The sequence below is a fragment of the Echiichthys vipera genome (genome assembly GCF_963691815.1).
Source record: "Echiichthys vipera genome assembly, chromosome: 15".
In the NCBI taxonomy this organism is placed as follows: Eukaryota; Metazoa; Chordata; class Actinopteri; order Perciformes; family Trachinidae; genus Echiichthys; species Echiichthys vipera.
Window position 1 is genome coordinate 10,203,780 of NC_139840.1, and position 18,776 is coordinate 10,222,555.

Here is an 18,776-nt window from a genome sequence, read left to right on the forward strand (position 1 = left end):
TACCTGATCTGTCCGGCTGAAAGGAGGGGGGCGGGGTCAAACTCTGGGCGAGGAGGACGGTTGCCACGGCAACGGTAACCTAACGTAACGTCCGTTGATTTAAAAACCCAACAGGTACTGTTGCCCCGTCGAGGAAACACCACGTTGGAGAGAAATGTTCGTTATTTGTCGTTAAACAGACGACGGATTTATCTAAGAAAAAAAAAAAAAAAAGCAAAGTTTTCTACGATAGAAAGAAGATGGAGTTTGAGACGACGGAGACTGTGCGCTCGACACCGAGTCGCCACGAGAAAAGTTTGGGGCTCCTCACGATGAAGTTTGTCAGTCTGCTTCAAGAAGCGAAGGATGGCGTCCTTGATTTGAAAGTGGTCAGTGAAACGGCGAGAGCAGGCGGCACGGGGTTGTTGTTTTTGGGGGTGTTTCAGGGGGGGTTACTCGGTGTTCTTTAGTGCCGCTTTGGGAACAAACTGTCGGTCACAAACGGGGCCAGTCAGGTGCATTGATTAGCTTAACAGGTGGACGAGCTAGCCGCCATTACCTCCTCGCTAGTGGGTTCATTTACACCGATTCACAAGCAGTACAGAGATGTACTTGTTTACAGAGGGTGTGAGTGTAGTTACGAGTTAGCAGTCAGGTTGTTTAATAGAAGTAAACCGGTTTACTCTACGTTACGAGAGAAGCTAGGGGTCCCATGAATGTTAGCGTCCCTGACCTCTCCCCTCTAAAGTACACTCGAGACAAATCTGGAGTCGAGATGCAGTGTTGATTGTAACTGAGAGAGTAGGACTTCTCTTTCGTATAGTAAGCATCCTTTTTTACATAACCCGGGTATAACTTACTTCACGAATCAAATCAGAGTGGATTTTAATGTTGATTCAATCACTTAAAACTAAAAACCCACTTCAGTACAAGGCAAGTTTATTTGTAGAGCACATTTCCACAAGGTAATTTAAAGTGCTTCACATAAAACCTTAAAAGCATCGGAAAGAAACGCATAGAAAAGGACAAAACGATATCCAGGTAAAATAAAAGCAAGCAAATAAAAACTAAAACCAAGAATATTATGGAATATAATTAACAGTGCTGTGTAGGCAGTTGGTAAATCGTTTTGTTTACTGAAAGACAGCAGAAAAGTCTTCAGTCTTGATTTGAAGGAACTAAGAGTGGCAGCAGACCTGCAGTTTTCTGGGATTTTGCTCCAGATAAGTGTTGTATAAAAGCTGAACGCTGCCTCTCCATGATTAGTCCTGACTCTGGGGACACAGAGCAGACCTGTCCCATGTTTAGTCCTGACTCTGGGGACACGGAGCAGACCTGTCCCATGTTTAGTCCTGACTCTGGGGACACAGAGCAGACCTGTCCCATGTTTAGTCCTGACTCTGGGGACACAGGGCAGACCTGTCCCATGTTTAGTCCTGACTCTGGGGACACAGAGCAGACCTGTCCCATGTTTAGTCCTGACTCTGGGGACTCAGGGCAGACCTGTCCCATGTTTAGTCCTGACTCTGGGGACACAGAGCAGACCTGTCCCATGTTTAGTCCTGACTCTGGGGACACAGAGCAGACCTGTCCCATGTTTAGTCCTGACTCCGGGGACTCAGAGCGGACCTGTCCCATGTTTAGTCCTGACTCTGGGGACACAGAGCAGACCTGTCCCATGTTTAGTCCTGACTCTGGGGACACAGAGCAGACCTGTCCCATGTTTAGTTCTGACTCTGGGGACACAGAGCAGACCTGTCCCATGTTTAGTCCTGACTCTGGGGACTCAGGGCAGACCTGTCCCATGTTTAGTCCTGACTCTGGGGACACAGAGCAGACCTGTCCCATGTTTAGTCCTGACTCTGGGGACTCAGAGCAGACCTGTCCCATGTTAAGTCCTGACTCTGGGGACTCAGAGCAGACCTGTCCCATGTTAAGTCCTGACTCTGGGGACACAGAGCAGACCTGTCCCATGTTTAGTCCTGACTCTGGGGACACAGAGCAGACCTGTCCCATGTTTAGTCCTGACTCTGGGGACTCAGAGCAGACCTGTCCCATGTTAAGTCCTGACTCTGGGGACTCAGAGCAGACCTGTCCCATGTTTAGTCCTGACTCTGGGGACTCAGAGCAGACCTGTCCCATGTTTAGTCCTGACTCTGGGGACTCAGAGCAGACCTGTCCCATGTTTAGTCCTGACTCTGGGGACTCAGAGCAGACCTGTCCCAGATGAACTGAGAGCTCTGGGTGGTTCACAGCAAAGCAGAAGATCAGAAATGTATTTGGGCCCTAATCCATTCGGTGCTGCATGAACCAACCGTAGTATAACACCATCTTTATTAACAGTTTGAGTTCCCAGTCTGAGATTGTTTAATCGTTTTATTTTAGTTGTTTTTTTTTAGGGCCCTGACTCTTTAGCGCCTTCTCCTTTTTAAGTCAACATGGCACTTACAGCTGCAACTATCAGTCGACTGAACGAACATTAATTGTCAACCATTTTGGTAATTGATAAATCATTTTGTTTCCAGCTTCTCCAATGTGAGGAATTGCCGCTTCCTTCTGTTTTGTAATAAACAGTAATCAACTGAATATCTTTTGTGTTTTGATTGATGGTCAAGACATTTGAAGACGTTGCCTAGGACTGTGAGAAACTGGGATGGACAGTTTTTCTAATGTTTTATAGACTAAACAATTGATCGATAATATATATATTTTAAAAAAGTAGTCAGCAGTTGCAGCATAGATGTTCCTCTGAAAGTTTCCTTCCTACCATCTCTCAAAATATTCAGTTTTCTTTGACTGTCTGCTGAGAGCTAACAGTGAATTGACATTTATAAACCTCTATCCCCTCAAACATTAAGTTCTGACAGACTGTTGTATCATCTACCTAGCTGCCCTGAGTGTTTTGACTTTGAATGAATATTTGCCAGACCTACCTGAAGTGTGTTCAAATAATCTCTCTTCTCTCCATCATACTGACAAGTCGTTTCCCTCTCTTCTTGCGCGGCAAAGCCGGGTAATGTTTACACAGTAGGCTGCTTAGACCCTTTCCCTCCTCCCTCTTCCTCTGCTATTGTATAACTGTCCTCTTCTGCCAAGGGGTTTTATTTTCTGTGTGTACAGATTAATTTGCCAAATCCTTTATTTGTTCTGAGGAGCTTTGTTTAAGTCTCTCTTTTTTTCACCTCAAGGAATGTTTGTAACAGAAATTTTGCATTTCCGTGATGTATCTTGTCATCAAGGGTTCATGGTAAGCCATCACTCACTTAGACCCTTAATGGAAATGTCCGTCTGAATTTAAACAGGCTGCAGACAGTTTGGCAGTGAGGCAGAAGAGGAGGATATACGACATCACCAATGTACTCGAAGGAGTGGGATTGATCGAGAAGAAAAACAAGAACATAATCCAGTGGAGGTTTGAAAAAAATAACTCATATTGGTGGACTATTGTCTTCACTATGTTACTTTAGTCTGACAGTATAAGGCTAACTCACAAATGCGTATTGGTCTCGCACATCATTTTTGTTTTCCGAAGAGCTTTATCAACGGTGCAGTTAAGGCATGATGCTCCTCTCAGTAAGCGTCTTAAACCCGCCCCATTGGAGAGAAACTGTTGTGATTGGTCCGTTGGATCTCAAGTGGCTTAAAATGTGTCTGAACCAGATGTATCTGCCAAAGCAAAAGACACATGAACTTGGCAGATTTGTTTGATTCCCAGGCTAATGCTGCTGTACATGACAAGTATTATCTTCTTTCCTTATCTTAGGCTCGGAAGCTGATTGATTCAAACATTTTTACGTATTTAGTAGCCAAATCTAATTTTAAGTTGCCTGTTAATCTGCCAACATTTAGCAAAACATTACTAGTATATGATGTAGGATCGTACCTCATGCTTTTGTCTGTGATCTGGTGTCTTCCTTGTGTCCAGGGGAGAGAACTCAGGCAGCCAAACTCAGGAGGTGCTGGACCAGGTGAACGTGTTAAAGGCCCAAATCTCTGAGCTGGAGACCCAAGAGAAAGAGCTGGACAACCAGAAGGCATGGCTAGAGGAAAACATCAAACGCCTTAACCACGATCCCATCACCAGCACATATCCTTTCATGCCATCTGTCATTAAGGAGATGTTTTGCTTGCACCTATTGTAAGGTTCTGTGTTTTTTTTCTTTTTCTTCTATTGAGTACACAATCTCATGTAGAGGCAATTTAAAAGTGGATACACCAGTGGTCCTACAAAACTCAGCTTACTGTTGCTTACTGAACATTAACCACTGATATTTCATATGATTCAGATTATTTTTCCCTCTTTCTACAGTTTGTAACTCTAGTCCTCCTGGGGCCTCATTTATTCATTTAAGGGGAAGAAAATCTCTACTTGATTCTCTTATTATTGTTTGCTTATTGAACAGAGCAAATGCTATAAAGGGAGGATTATAAAATATAATTGCTATTGTCAGTCCCTTGTGAAATCACAGCCAGGCTAATCCTGCCTTAAAATGCTCACAGTCTTGTTTTTCCAGTTTATTGTCTCCATTTTCTTTCCCATAAGTAATCCTGCTCCTGTTTCCTTAACCACCTCTCCACTTATAAATTTGTCACACATGAAGACATCTGCAGTGCCTTCAGCGGAGACACTCTTCTTGCTGTTGTGGCTCCTGCTGGCACTCAGCTGGAGGTACCGCTACCTGAAACGGTTGGTCACTCCTTACAAGCTTTGTTTAAGGATTGGGATACATGGGCTTTTTTCTTTTTTCTGTAGTATTTAATTATCACCAGAAAGACAATAATTCTCCATATTTATCCATTGTTATCCATGTTAGCCCCATTTAGCCTATTATGAAAGCAATCTAATGCAATAATACATTTCTTGTGGCGTGTGTGAAGTCTAACTGAAAACAATCTTGCTGTGACAGAGTTCTCTGCACATTTGGCTCTTTATTCTGTATACTGTGGAGTCTTTTGCTGTAATATTGATCAACATAGTGTCGTTAAATGATTAGGGATTAGGGAGTTTTCAAACTTCCTAAGCAGGTATCGCACAGAGCTGAGCTTAATCATTTGAGCAAATCACTTCAGAGGTGCTGTACTTCGATTGCCGTACTGGAGCTTAGATTCATAAAGTCCAAGGGCGCACTGACACTGTCCGTCCGTACCGTGCCCCGTGCCCCGTGCTTAAGGGTACTGGTCCCCCCCTCCCTCTCCCCCCGCGGCCCAGGCCCGTTTGTACTCACACTACCTGGGCCTCGGCACGAATGCTTCTTGCCTGCCTATACCTCATCGCGATCCGTTGCTTTGTTTACAAAAGCACACGGCCTTTTGGCCACATAATGGATTGTCCAACTGTTTTTGAATCTTTTCATCGACCAAATCTGCAGTAGACACTCCACCTCCGCGTCACACCAACGTGAACCTTTCGCCGCCATTGTTTTAAATGTCCCCGCATGGTCCGTCCTTCTTTTTTCTATGTCCAAACAGGCGTACATAAAATTACATCAGAACTGTCGTAGTGCTCGTGCACGTACACGTGCGCATGCTCGTGCTTGTACATGTGCAAACTTGCTTTACAAAAGCCCAACTCTCCCAAACGGGCCGTGGCCGGAAACTGTACGGTTGCACTCACACTGGTCAAACTAACTAGACTTTAGCTGTGAAACATGCTTGGGCACGGTACGGATGGACAGTGTGAGTGCGCCCTTAATTACTACTCTCATCTGTGATGAAATTAAACCTGTGGAAGCTGTGAACACAACACTATCATATCATCTTTTCAGTTGATATGGCAACCTTGTTGGCTATTTATACCTCCAGCAGGTACAAAGTAACATTATCATTCATTTTGATTTGTGTTTCTGGCCACCTGATGAATAAATACCAAATATTCCCTCTCTTTAAGCTCTGTTTTGGTCTAACTCCTGAGGGATATGTGTCCTTTATCTTCTAACTGCTCCAGTACGTTCACCAGCTAGTTGCTAACTTTGTCTGTTTGCGGTTTGGTGCTGAGCGGGTAGCGTACAGTGGGTTTTTAGAGAGCGTATACAGGGAAACCTCAACATCGTGTGATAATTGTCTGTGGGTTCATCACGTCAAGCAACCTCTTTCACATAGAAGTAATCCTGTGATCCATTGTGTACTTAAAATGATTGATTATAGCTGCCGTTCTCTCCACACTGCTGCTCCTCAGGGCCAGAGTGGTCAGAAGAAGTACCAGGTGAACCTTCGCAGCCACTCGGCTCCCATCCAGGTCATGCTCATCAACAGGGATTCAGACTCCACTATACCTTTGGTCTTCTCTGTGCCACCCACTGATGACTTCTGTCCAATGCCAAGTCCTCCCAGCACCCCCACTAGCCTACAGAGGTTCCCCCTGTCCACATCCTTGTACTCCACCTCCAACACCACCTCCTCCTACTGCAGCCAGGACTCTATTTGCTCAGACCAGCAGATGGTGCTGCCAGAACATGAAGTGCTGACGCCTTCGTCCACCCCTCCTGATGTACAGATGGGTAAGCACAGGGACTTTGAGCATTCTAATGCTTATTAAGTTCTTCTAGAAAAGCCACCACATAGTAGCAATAGTTACTGACATTTAATGGCTGCAGTGAATATAATTTATTTTATATTATTTATATATTTATTGATATTTTTTTATGCAGATACATTTTAAGACATGTTTAATACATCTAGTAGAAGCTTAATAACAGGATTAAGTGAATAAAGCCAGCTATGGCTTCAATAGCTTTTCAGTTGTACACTATATCTGTTGAATGTAATTAAAAAAAAAAAAAGACCTTACAAATAAACAAATCCTTTACACTGGGGGTTACGGTAAAGCTAGCTTCTTTGTATAGGCCACTGTTTTTTCAAAGTACTGTCACACTGGGGCAGTTTCACTTTTCTTTCTCAAATCCTCCGTCATGATCCAAGATAATATTCTCCACCCCCTCAGTCAGAAGACTAGATGCTTACTATCAGCCGACTCCTAAATATCAGATGTCAGCTTTTCCTGACGAGCTAGTCACTGCTTGCTTCTATAATACCATGTGATCATAATGTACATGACGCTGTGTCAGTCATAATGGACTTCTCTCAAGCAAGTTTAAAGTCGCAGAGAGTTGATTTTTTTTTTAATAGTGCAGTTAAAATAAACCACAACCAGTGTTCGTCTGGACCATGAGAAGAAACAAAACCTACTATGTTGTAGAAAATGGTCAAAAGCCAGATATGGGTTAGCACATGCAAAGCCACACATGCCCATTTGAGTGCCTTATGTGCATTACTAACCTCCAAAAGACTTTTCCCACATCTGCCTCAGCTTGTGAATGTTCTGTGTAATGTCTTCTGTTTAATGATCTAGTTTATCAGCTCAGTAACAGTTTGATATTTCTGTAAACTCACCACAACAGCTCAAGTGGTAAGAAAGCAAAAACATCCGGAGGTAAATAGCTTCAGCCACACGCTTCTTGCATATGACAGTTATGTGCATTGCAGTTTGTGTTTTGGACTCGGCACATCATCTTCTGACATAGACAATATAGTTAAGAGGTAGATTTGCCACAGAAATAAATGCTGCAAAAGAGACATCTTGTATGTCTATCAGACATGACACTTTGCATGGCCTAGTTTCGTCACATCATATCATTGGACCAGACAGACTAAACACGGAATAAACTTCCAGTCTGTGAGAAAGACGAACTGCTTCTTCAGGTGGCTTAACTTCCTTAAACCAGATCAAGGTTTCTAAGAAAATAAGATGATCCAGTGTTGTGGTAAGTGAGTAAGCATAGAAACCACTGCGGAACTTGCTGACAGACTTGCATATACGTACATGTCACAGCGAAACCGTGACATTTTCTTCCAGAAAAAAATTAGGAATTACACAACAGCAACAAAATAAATGACAAATCAAACACATTGTCTCATTACACAGACACAGGTTTATGCTGGTAGGTTCACTTTTCATGCCTCCGTAGTATTCTCTTCAGGAAGGATTTTTTTTCAAAAGTGGCAACAACGTCCACTTTGACTTAAGGATTAACTGATGGGATGTTGGAGTCCAAAAGGTCAAGGTCACTGTGACCTCATGTCTGTGCGTAAAATATCCACGTTTGACAAAAGATCGCTTTAATACCTTTTTAAAAAAATGAAATTCGTTCTAATTCTTCACTACATAAAATATATTATGTAAGTCTGGACAGTTTGGATGTTAACTGCAACTTGATTGGTTGGCCGAGGCATACAACCGCAACAACCACAAGGCAGTTATTCTAGTTTATCTTTAGACAGATTTGGTAAAAAGAACAATTTTGATTTACAGAGGGTTATGTGTGGGACTACTTTTTTGACCATGCGCAAGACTCCCTGGAGTTATGCCAAATTGAGATTACCAGCTGCTGGCTTTATATTTACAGGACATATATGAGAGTTATCATAATTACTTTTAAATGCATTTGCTTTGTTCATTTTCATTGCTTGTTGATGTAGCAAGATTTAATATTGTACATCCAAAATATATGGAGAGGCTGAATAACTTGTATTTGTTGTATTCTGCACAACTAGAGGGGGGCAAAAGCAGTTTTTTGTTTGTCCGTTCAGTGTGAGGATCTTCAGTTGAGGTTTTTATATCAACGTTATGGAGAAAAGGGAAAACTTACCTGCTCATACTGACTATATCTGTTATGGCTTTTGTGTAATACAGCAGCCTTTCACATATCATGCATTAGTTGTCAGTGTAATGTTAGAAACCATTCAGAACAATATTTTGAAATGAGCTACAGGGTTAGTAATTTCAATTAATTTCCATGGAAAAACTTGAGCTCTCAATCCGGCTGTTATGACGTGACCTAATGCCCTTTCAAAATCTGATTTCTGAGTCCAAGCCGGTCCAGGCCTCGTATTTCTACATCGCCGCAGTGCCGTTATCCCTGTTGTTGGAATGGATCTGATTTTTAAAAAAACAACGGAATTGTCACTTTATGTCTTTCTTATCGCAGAAAAAGGTATCTAACTGATGAAAGAGGTGATCGTAATTTTTCGGCTGATGACCGTTTTGTTTCAACGGAGCACTTGGACCCAGAAATCGTATTTTGAAAGGGTGTTACGTCAGACTTAACAGCTGGATTGTGCTGCCCAGCACTCCTATGGACATGACATGAAGTCCAGAGGGTTAACGTCCACACAGCTGATTGCTGAAGTTGTCTGTCCCAGCGCTTTACATCTTTAGGTCCAAAAATGAAACCTTATGATATCAGGCTCCATTTATCCGAAAGGGCTTTACTGTACAGTTAAATATTGTCGTTGCCCCTCTGATGCTCCCTGCAGAGTGTCACGGTCAGTCAGCAGCAGTAATGGAGCAGCAGCAAATGGACCTGGCGGGCCCAGAATTCCAGTCTGTACTGGACGTGAGCAGCCTGCTGAAACTCAACACTGCCGGAGACCACATTGAGGACGGCAGAGAGGGTAAGGCACCGGGATGTGAGCACAGCTACACTGTTTACTTTGTAATTGCATCCAGCAGTGAAGCTTGGGGGAAATTTATTGTTTGCTTTATATTCATTTCAGTTTTAGTTCTGTAAAGGTTTTAAGATCTAAGATTGCTTTTATTCAGAGTTTTGATCCCACGCTTTAGGACTTGGACTGTGGAGAGAAAACGGCTGAATAATTTACAGATATTTTTTATATTCTACTTGTTACATATTCTGTGAGTGAGTGCTCACTGTACCGTCAAATGGAAACATGTTTGTAATTCTCTTGTAGGAGCTGTCGACCTGATCGATGAGCTAATGTCCACTGATGGTAAGCATCTCAAAACCATAACAAACTTTTATAAATTAAAAATGATTAACAAATGTTTGCAATGACAGCATATTTACGAAGATGCAGATCAAAACTAAGAGTAGGCAGCCTAGCCTGCTATGATACTGTAGGAGCTTCCTAACACAATGACAATGTTGACATGCATGTGTAATATTTAGCATGTTAATTAGTACCAAACAAAGTACAGTTGAGGTTGACAGGAGTGTCATTATGTGTGCATGTTACTTTAGTTTTTGTGATGGTGCTAGTAGAAAAGTCCATTATACAGTTTGAGATATTTCTGTCCGGACCAAAATCACAGACTGTCCGATGTTTGAAAATCTATCATCCGCCTGTCTTATTCATGTGACACAGTATTTTGTCTCGTTGATGTTCCTCTCTCCTCACACAGGAATAGACTACAGTTTCAATCTGGATGACAATGAGGGAGTGTGTGACCTGTTTGATGTGCAGATCCTCAATTACTGATGGCTGGCAGCGCCTCTGCTCTACACGATCTCAGGAGGCACTTTTTGCCCTCTCTCTAAGGACGCTTCAAAGATGCCTTTTTCCATATTTGTTATAAATGCACAGCCAAAACTTAAACATGTCAACAATGTCATCTTCAAAGAAAACCCTCTCCACTGTCTGACAGACACACTGTTTGTCCTCAGCCGACTTAATTTACCATGCGATATTTATGAAGCCACAAGTCATTATGTGTCCAATTTAATGGTTTACTCAGTACATACCTACAACATTGAGCAAATGAAATGAGTTGCCTTTAGTGAAAGTAATCCAGGACAGATCCTTCAACCTCCTGCTGCACTTTTGCATGTACGTAATTCTGTTGTTTTCTACATCTAGCGGAAGTCCCGAGACTTGACAACTGCTCCACTTTCTCTGTATGCACCGTTGGGATTGTGAAGGTGTTTTCCTTTAGTTGACAATCACAATAGCTCATAACAATTCAGTATTGGCTTCTTTCTATTTGATACAGGGTTGATAGCCTAGTTAACAAGCATATAGTGTAAAAACCTTTCTAATTCCACAGTTATATTTGATAAAATGGCATATTGTATTTAATGAGTGAATGTTTTTGTTACCTTGTTCTCATGAAAATGCCAGAAACTTTTATTTTCTAAATTATTGGGAAACTGCCATTTTAGGCCTCTCGTTTTTTGTTTTTAAATGTTTTTGTATAATTATAAGTTTGAATAACTAATATTTTGTTTTATTTAATTGAAGAAAAAACTATTCTTGCTTCTAGTTTGTTGAAGGTGAAGCTGGTTGACTGCCTTAATTGTAATAAGAAGTGAATTAGCCATATTTCTGATGTGAAATATCAGATGTTAAGAGCCTTAAGTGGCGTTTTTGTATATTTATAGTTTTCTTTGGTTACAAGAAGTCATGCTTTTTTGGGTTACATTTGATGTTTATTTGCACATTCTTTTTTACGTTTTTTTCAATAAATGGATTTAATCTACATTTACGACCATGACCGTAGTTTGATTTAAAAATCTAAATTGAGAGAATGAAAACCATCTCAAGTCTTTTCAACATGTACTCAACTTTCATCATGTAAGACCTGTTTGTTTGGGAGTTGTCAAGATTGTCGTGAACCATACAGAAGGCTATGATAATCGCACATTATCTAACAGTTGGCTCCCCAGGTTGTCTTTTTTTTCTCTTCTTGGCTGAGTGAGGTGTTTTTCTCAGTTAACAGATGGCCACCCTGAGCCAAATGGTTTCCACATGAGGGACGGCATGTGTCCTAGAGCATGACCTGGAGCATCAGTTGATTTGTTCCAGCTGGGAAAGGAAGAAAACTAAGAATGAAACGATAATCAACTCAAAATGAAGAATCTATGGAATTGTAACTCATTGAAAACTGTTTATAGTTAGTCTGTGTGAGTGATGACATGACAAACCACAACCAGTTTCTAACAGAAAAAAACGTGCAAAAATATTTAAACTATGTAGGGCTGTGAGAATGTTTTTATTTGTTGATGAACCGTCCTGTGTCAGTTACCACTGAACTTTCATCCCTAATATCACCTGGTGATCTGGTCAAACACTCCAAACAGTATGCTTGGATGTGCCTTCATTTCCTCCAGTTCGATAAAGATAAAAAAGGAATATTTGAAGAACCGCATTATTATATTTCTTTGTGTTTCTTATATATCTTATGTGAAACACTTTGAACTGCCTCGTTGAAAGGTGCAATGCAAAAAAACTTTTAATGTAGTCAGTTTGTAAAGGGCAATCATAAATAACACTGACTTGTGTTTATCTACATACATCTTAAGTACAAAGTGTGCTAATGTTGGACTAAATGTTTGAATGTGTGCAACGGTCCCTCCCTCTCTAAGTCATCTTGCCAGGTTAAATCAGTCAAACAACTGTTAGTTAAGAAAGAAGATTTGCGATTTTCAAGCGAAAGATCACCTCCACCTTGTAAACAAAGGTTACTGCAGGTTGTTTTTGTGTTGTGCAGACTTTGCTGCATGGATAAACTGAAGTATGTGTGCAGTAAATGTGCCTCAGATGTTGGAGGAATCCAGGAAACTCATCATCTGGCTTTACCACATGAAAGGAAGCTAAATCCCACTGGATGTAGATTTGGTACAAGACTCTGAGAGCAACACCACCAGTGTAAACAAGCTGATTTATTTAAATTTCCAGGAACTTTAGTTAATCTTGAGCTGGAATATAAAACGTGATCAGAAAGTACATCACCTGGAACAATCTGAGCGTATAAGTGTACTGCATGTAGGATGTGCAGATGTGTAATATCTAATGAATCAGGAGTGTTTACTTGATTACAATTAAAACAAGCATACGCCGCGGTTAGACATTTGTTTTCCAAGAGTGCAACATTGTAGCTCATACATAGTTTCACAAATAGAATCGTCGTCTTTTTTCTATGTCATTTGTAGCTGTATCGTGTGTCGTGGAGAGTATTAGGTTCAAGTATTTATCTTATTTGGCAGATGGAAGTGTTGCAGAAAGTGTTTCTTGTGAAATCCCTGAGGAATGTCTGTTTCCTTAAGATGGATAAACAATCAAACAAATTTCCATCCGTCTACAACCGCCTGTCCCTATCAGGGTTGCGGGGGGGCTGGAGCCGATCCCAGCTGACATCCGGCGTGAGGCGGGGTACACCCTGGACAGGGCGCCCGTCTATCACAGGGCACAGAGAGACAAACAGAGACAGACAACCATTCACACTAACATTGACAATTTAAAGTCATCAATTAACCTAACACGTGCATGTCTCTGGACTGTGGGAGAACCCGGCTTCCTCCCACAGGTCCACACAGAAGGGCCCCAGCCGGGATTCAAACCAGGAACCCTCTGTGAGGCGACAGTGCTAACTGCCAACTACAGCAAATACAGTTGAAATGAAATATTGTCTCCTCTGGACCAGGGTATAAAAACTGAAAAAATCGTCACTCAAAACATGAAGCCGATTCTCTTTTTCATTCATTACAACAGAAAAAAAAATTATTTAATGGAAGTAAATGATAACTTTGCTTAAAGCCATTTTAAACAAACTAGACGAGGAAAATATGACTTTGTGTTTTTGATGTGTACGGAATTAAGTGTAAAAAAATGTTTTGCATATCTTAATGATTTCCACACGTGCTTCTACGGCCGCTGTATTTGCTCTTCTGCGATACTGAATAGGTGATTTTGATTCATACGTCTTTCACCAGGTCTGGTGTCGACTCATATTGAAAATGTGTTTGTCTCTTGAGATGCACTGTGGGAGTTAAATGACATCTCCATCTCCTCCTCTGCAGGATTTTCCCTCCTCTTCCTCCTCCGTCTTCTCTTCTCGCCAAACGTCTTGGCCACTTTCATCATGTTCTGCCTGAAGGAAGACCCCATGAAGGCGTAGAGGATCGGGTTGAGGCAGCAGTGAGTGAGGGCCAAGCTCTCCGTCACCTGAGCCGCCTGGTCCAACACTTTACTCGTCCCACAGTGTGTCACTAAGGCATAGACTGAGTCCATCGCTCTGTAAACCTTCAACACGTTATAAGGCAGCTGAGTGACGACAAACACCCCGACTACTATTAGGAGAACACGTACGGTTTTCCACTTCTTGCCTCTGCACTCCACGGGGAGGCTTTTTAGTGCCTGAACCACGCTCCAGTAACAGATCGCCATAACCAGCAGCGGAAGCAGGAATCCCAGCAGCACCTCTACTATCTCCAGAGCAGCTTTTCCCCCTCCAGCCATTGATGGAGGGTAGATAGCTAGACAGACACTCCTATTAGATGCCCATCTCACTTGTGAGAATATTAAATCAGGAAGACCAAGGATGAAAGCTGTTGCCCAAACAACTAAACACACCTTCCAACAGTGTCTCCTGGTGAATATCATCTGCAGCCGTCGACTTTGGTCTTTACCTTGCACCCTGGCTAACGCCAAGTAACGATCCAGGCTGATGCAGGCCAGCAGCAGCATACAGCAGGTGAAATTAACCGTGTAGCCTGCTGACACGATCTTACAGACGACCTCACCCAACTCCCAGCCCCTCGCCGCATCAGCAGCCCAGAAAGGCAGCGTGAAGAGCAGGAGCAGGTCAGCCACAGCCAGGTGAGTCAGGAAGGCGTTTGTCATGGTCTTGAGGCGTTTGTGGTAGCCGTAGACTGCCACGACTAATCCATTTCCCGCCAGACCCACCACCAGACACACAGTATACATGACGGGGAGGAAGAGGGCCGCGAAGGAACGGACGTCACCCTTCTCGCAGAGGGCGGGGTAGTCCTCGTAGCTGAAGTTAAAGGTGAGGTTTTCATGGTAGTAGTAGTAGTAGTCGTCATCCTCTGGGACAACCATGCTGATCAGATGAAGCTGTGAGGAGGGAAATTGGGAAATTTTAAACATTCAGAGCTCTATTTGTGCAACATTATACAAACATAGTGTTGGATAGTAACCAAGTGCATTTACTCAATAACTGTACTCCTAGTGGAATGGAAGTGAGACCTTTGGCTTTAGAGTGTGTGGTGTGTTGGCAGGATTTAGCTACAAGAGGGGTTACAATCGAATTGCTGAATTTTCGATTGGATTGTGCGGATACAATCCGATACGGAGCTCCACATTCGCTACGATATTGCTCTGTTAGCTACCCACACTTAGCGCTCAAGTGTGGTTTTAAAAAGAGCCGAAGTGAAACTGGAACTTCTGGGTTCTGTTCATGAAGTAAGAAGACTTCATTCAAGATCTTGCTGTTTTAAGTTTAAGTTTTAAGACAGCAGATTACAAGTAAAACAGATAGAAAAATTACTTTGAGAGAAATTACTTAGAGAGCGTTGGTGAATGTTATGTATGAATGAAACCAAGTAACACTTGACTTAAGTAACCACGCTTGCACATTTTTTTTGGGACTGTATTTTTTCTGTGCTCCCAAATGAAAGATTTCTAAAAGATTTTCCAGATTTGTCATAAAGTATGGAAAGTCAAATCCAGAAACACACTTTTTTTTGTGAAAAACAGATGAAAGAAATGCTGAGTGAGAGACTGTATGATTTAAGTCAATGGGAAAGAGGCTGGACAGGAAGTGATGCCATGACTTCAGTTACAGGCGGGGTCAGCTAAGGTCATCAAAAATACTTGCACATTAAGGAACAGTAAAGAGATTGAACACATTTTAAATCATGTTTTTAAAATGTTTAGCGTAGCAACCACAGACTGCACTAAGGCCATGAGCAGCTGTAGAGACAGTGTCTGGGTGTAATGCTCTAATTACAATAAAGCTTTTACAAATCACCTCTCTTTGTTTTACAATTGAACTGCAAAGCCAAAAAAAAAACGTGGAAAAATGTGGAAACATAAAGCCTGCTCATTTGGGGGAAACCATCCAAAGAAGAAATAGTGAAATCTGCAAATCATTTAGTGATTATAGGATCATTATTGTGCCATGATAACATCACTGCTGACATCTGGAGATCGTGTCCTGATCCGAACTGTTGTACCTTCACTGAGATAAACCATGGGAGTTCACTCTGCAGTACAGCATAGATAAGAAGAGGATGCATATGTAGGCTGACCACGTGCAGGTCACCCAGATGAAGTACTGTACTTCAAATGAGCCCCGCCTCTACCAGCTGCAACAATAAATGATTTAATTTAGCATTTTGTTAGAGTTGCGGTTAGGGTCAGGGTTAGGGGGGAATGTTAGGGTCTACATAAGCCTATTTGCCGTGGAATTCGGCACTGATTGTGGAAAAAATAACAGACCGGGGAACATACAAAAAGGGGTCTATGTTCACTGCTTTTCACAGAAAGGGTCCTATATTCCCTGGTCCCATACAAAGCTTATAAATGCTTATAGGACCTGGGAACATAGGTACGCTCCCTTTACACATTAATGCATCAATATTATAATATACATTATTCTAAAAGGGACAATTCTGTAAAATTATTATTTTTTTCTTTTGGTACATTAAGTATATGTTGATGCAAATATATATATATATATATTTGGTTTATTGGATCAGATCAGATAGAACTTTAGAACAAGTGTACGGAGACCCGGAGGGGACCCGCTTTAAAAATAACAAATCCATCCATGTCACCTCCGGGGCTCCGTACAAGTGGGTGTGAACTTGTGATGAAATGTCTCGGCGTGTATTCCCCCTCCATCTGGCATGCACTTCAACTGTCTGTAGATCATGACTCTGCAGGTATGCCTATGCAAGGGCGTAGCTCTGTTTTCAGGATAAAGTAATATTACAAAGTATTCATATTAAAAAGTAATATTCATCTAGCAGTGTGTAAAATCCACATTTAGCAGTTGCTTGCATGCCTACATGCATCAATAATTATAATCCAATGGTATAATACATTATACTGTTAGGATTAATGCATATTTTTACTTTTGACACTTACATTTGATTCCAATACTTTTTTACTTTTACTTCAGTAAAAGTTTGAATCGAGGGCTTTGACTTTTAATGGAATATTTGAACAATGTGGTCATGCTACTTTTACTTGAGTAGAAAATGTGAATAGTTGCACCACTAGATAGATGCTATTAGTAATGCAGTTTCTTAAAGATTAAAGTGCATCTTGACCTCAAAGAGCACTTGATTTCTACCATCATTTTGGGATAATATGAACTGTCTGTAGCCAAAATGTGAATACAACAGGGTTTTTCCTTTCAGACTACAGTCACCTGCAAATGTCTCCCTGCACCATGCCGGTGAAGTGTATTGCTTTGAGCTGCATGTGACTCAGATTTGTATGCAAACATTTGTATCCACTCAGATCCCCTGGACTGTGGTGGCAGTAAGAGAACACTGTTTAGAGACTTTAGTAATAAAATCATCCCCAAAAGTGCAAAACAGAAAATGTTAAAATGATGCTGTAAAATAAGCTTACACACTAAAGAAACACTGAGACATTGAAAATAAAAAGCCTTTTTTAATTAAATATTTATTTTCCAACAAAAGAGTTGATCTTATGTGTCAGCTACAACATAACAGATATAAAGTCTACATGCAGTAAACCCATTCTAATATTTTCCAACATACAGTTTAGAAGTAATTTCCTTTCAGCATTTGTCTAAATCTACTGGGAAAACTAGCTTGGCAAGTGTCCCAAAAATCTGATTAAATCAAAGCAAAATACTTTTAAAAGTCACCACATTACAGGATTATACTGTAATATGTGACTTGACTCATGTCTGTAATGTGAATATACCCAATAATCAGTGCAGAGACCAGCCTTACCTTTTGTCTCGCTCTGTTTCTGCTGCCAGAGAGATGGGAATCCGTCCACCTTCAAATCCAGCTGAGTCTTGTAGCGCCGCACACTATAAACACACTGCTGGGAAGGATGACTCAGAGAGAGAAAAAGAAAGAAAGAAAGAGAGAAGTCAAGTGACAGGAGCCAGAAACCAGGTCATCATTTCTCTGAACTGTTTATTGAGGAAACATTTTTTTTAAATACATAAACATATTTACACTGAGACAAAAGCAGATTATGTTAACAGCAGTCCAACAGGAACAACAAAAAATAACTCATTAGATCATATATAAAAGTACCAAAACATAAGAAAGATAGTGCCATATATTTTTTTTGAATGATGAAAGTTTATCCTGCACTTCAGCAAACTTACAGTAAATGACATTTGTTTAGCTTAGCATTAAAAAAAGAACATAGGGATGCAGACTTGTGCAAAATGTACAAAAATAAATATTACACCTTAAAGAGGAACTATTATACTCTTTTTTAGGCTCATACATGTATTTTGTCTTTCTACTAGAACATGTTTACATGCTTTAATGTTTAAAAAACACTTTATTTTTCTCATACTGCTCATGGCAGCTGCACCTGTATTCACCCTCTGTCTCTTTTAAGACCCCCTCCCGGAAAAGCCCAGCATGCTCTGATTGGTCAGCACTTCCTGGTCTCTGCGCCGCTATTCCGTCTCCAGACTACTGCAGAGGACTGACGGCAACTGAGTGTATAGTGGGATTTTCTACCCTCAGAAATCCCAAATAACGCTTTATAAACCAAACACAACACACCGGACATGCTGTAGCTGGAGTGTGATATGAAATTAGGGGGAAATGACCAACACAAGCAACCAATATTACAGCTTTGTCTGATGTTAGCATGTAGCTACATGCGGTAAACAGCAGCACGTTCTATTGGAGCTGTGCGTAGCTGTACTGCATGGGCGTGCCCAGCGTGCTTTTCCTGGAGCAGATGGCCCTATTTGAAAATCCACGAAAGCCACCGAGAAGATAGAAAAGACTGTCTGAAAGAGACGTAAGAGCAGTGTGTATCCTGAGCAGATCTGCTCAAGGGGGTTGGACTGGTCACCCATACACACATTTACCTCATTATTTGAGACTTTTGTCATGTTTAGCAAGAACATCCAACATTAACAAGGTACTGTATATATGACAGAAATTAAGGAAATACATAATAATTCCACTTTTAATATCCAATATTATAGTCATCGCTTTACAGCCACTGAAAAGTATTGGCCT

The 18,776-nt window shown here is 41.3% G+C and overlaps 2 protein-coding genes across 2 annotated transcripts; one reads left to right on the forward strand and one right to left on the reverse strand.

Annotated features, from left to right (window-relative positions):
- Positions 1–239: 239 nt before the first annotated feature.
- e2f5 (E2F transcription factor 5) lies at positions 240–10,254 on the forward strand (the record flags this gene model as incomplete). Its single annotated transcript, XM_083929169.1, has 8 exons — positions 240–368; positions 3,282–3,391; positions 3,905–4,066; positions 4,558–4,666; positions 6,155–6,476; positions 9,292–9,429; positions 9,727–9,765; positions 10,178–10,254. The coding sequence occupies 8 exons, from the start codon at positions 240–242 to the stop codon at positions 10,252–10,254; spliced, it is 1,086 nt and encodes a 361-aa protein (XP_083785295.1).
- Positions 10,255–12,250: 1,996 nt separating this feature from the next.
- Positions 12,251–17,566, reverse strand: ackr4a (atypical chemokine receptor 4a). The gene is made up of 2 exons (XM_083928480.1): positions 17,508–17,566; positions 12,251–14,628 (listed from the first exon to the last, which is right to left on the reverse strand). Exon 2 carries the CDS (start codon positions 14,611–14,613, stop codon positions 13,498–13,500), a length of 1,116 nt encoding a protein of 371 aa, XP_083784606.1. The 5' UTR covers positions 14,614–14,628; positions 17,508–17,566; the 3' UTR covers positions 12,251–13,497.
- Positions 17,567–18,776: the final 1,210 nt, after the last annotated feature.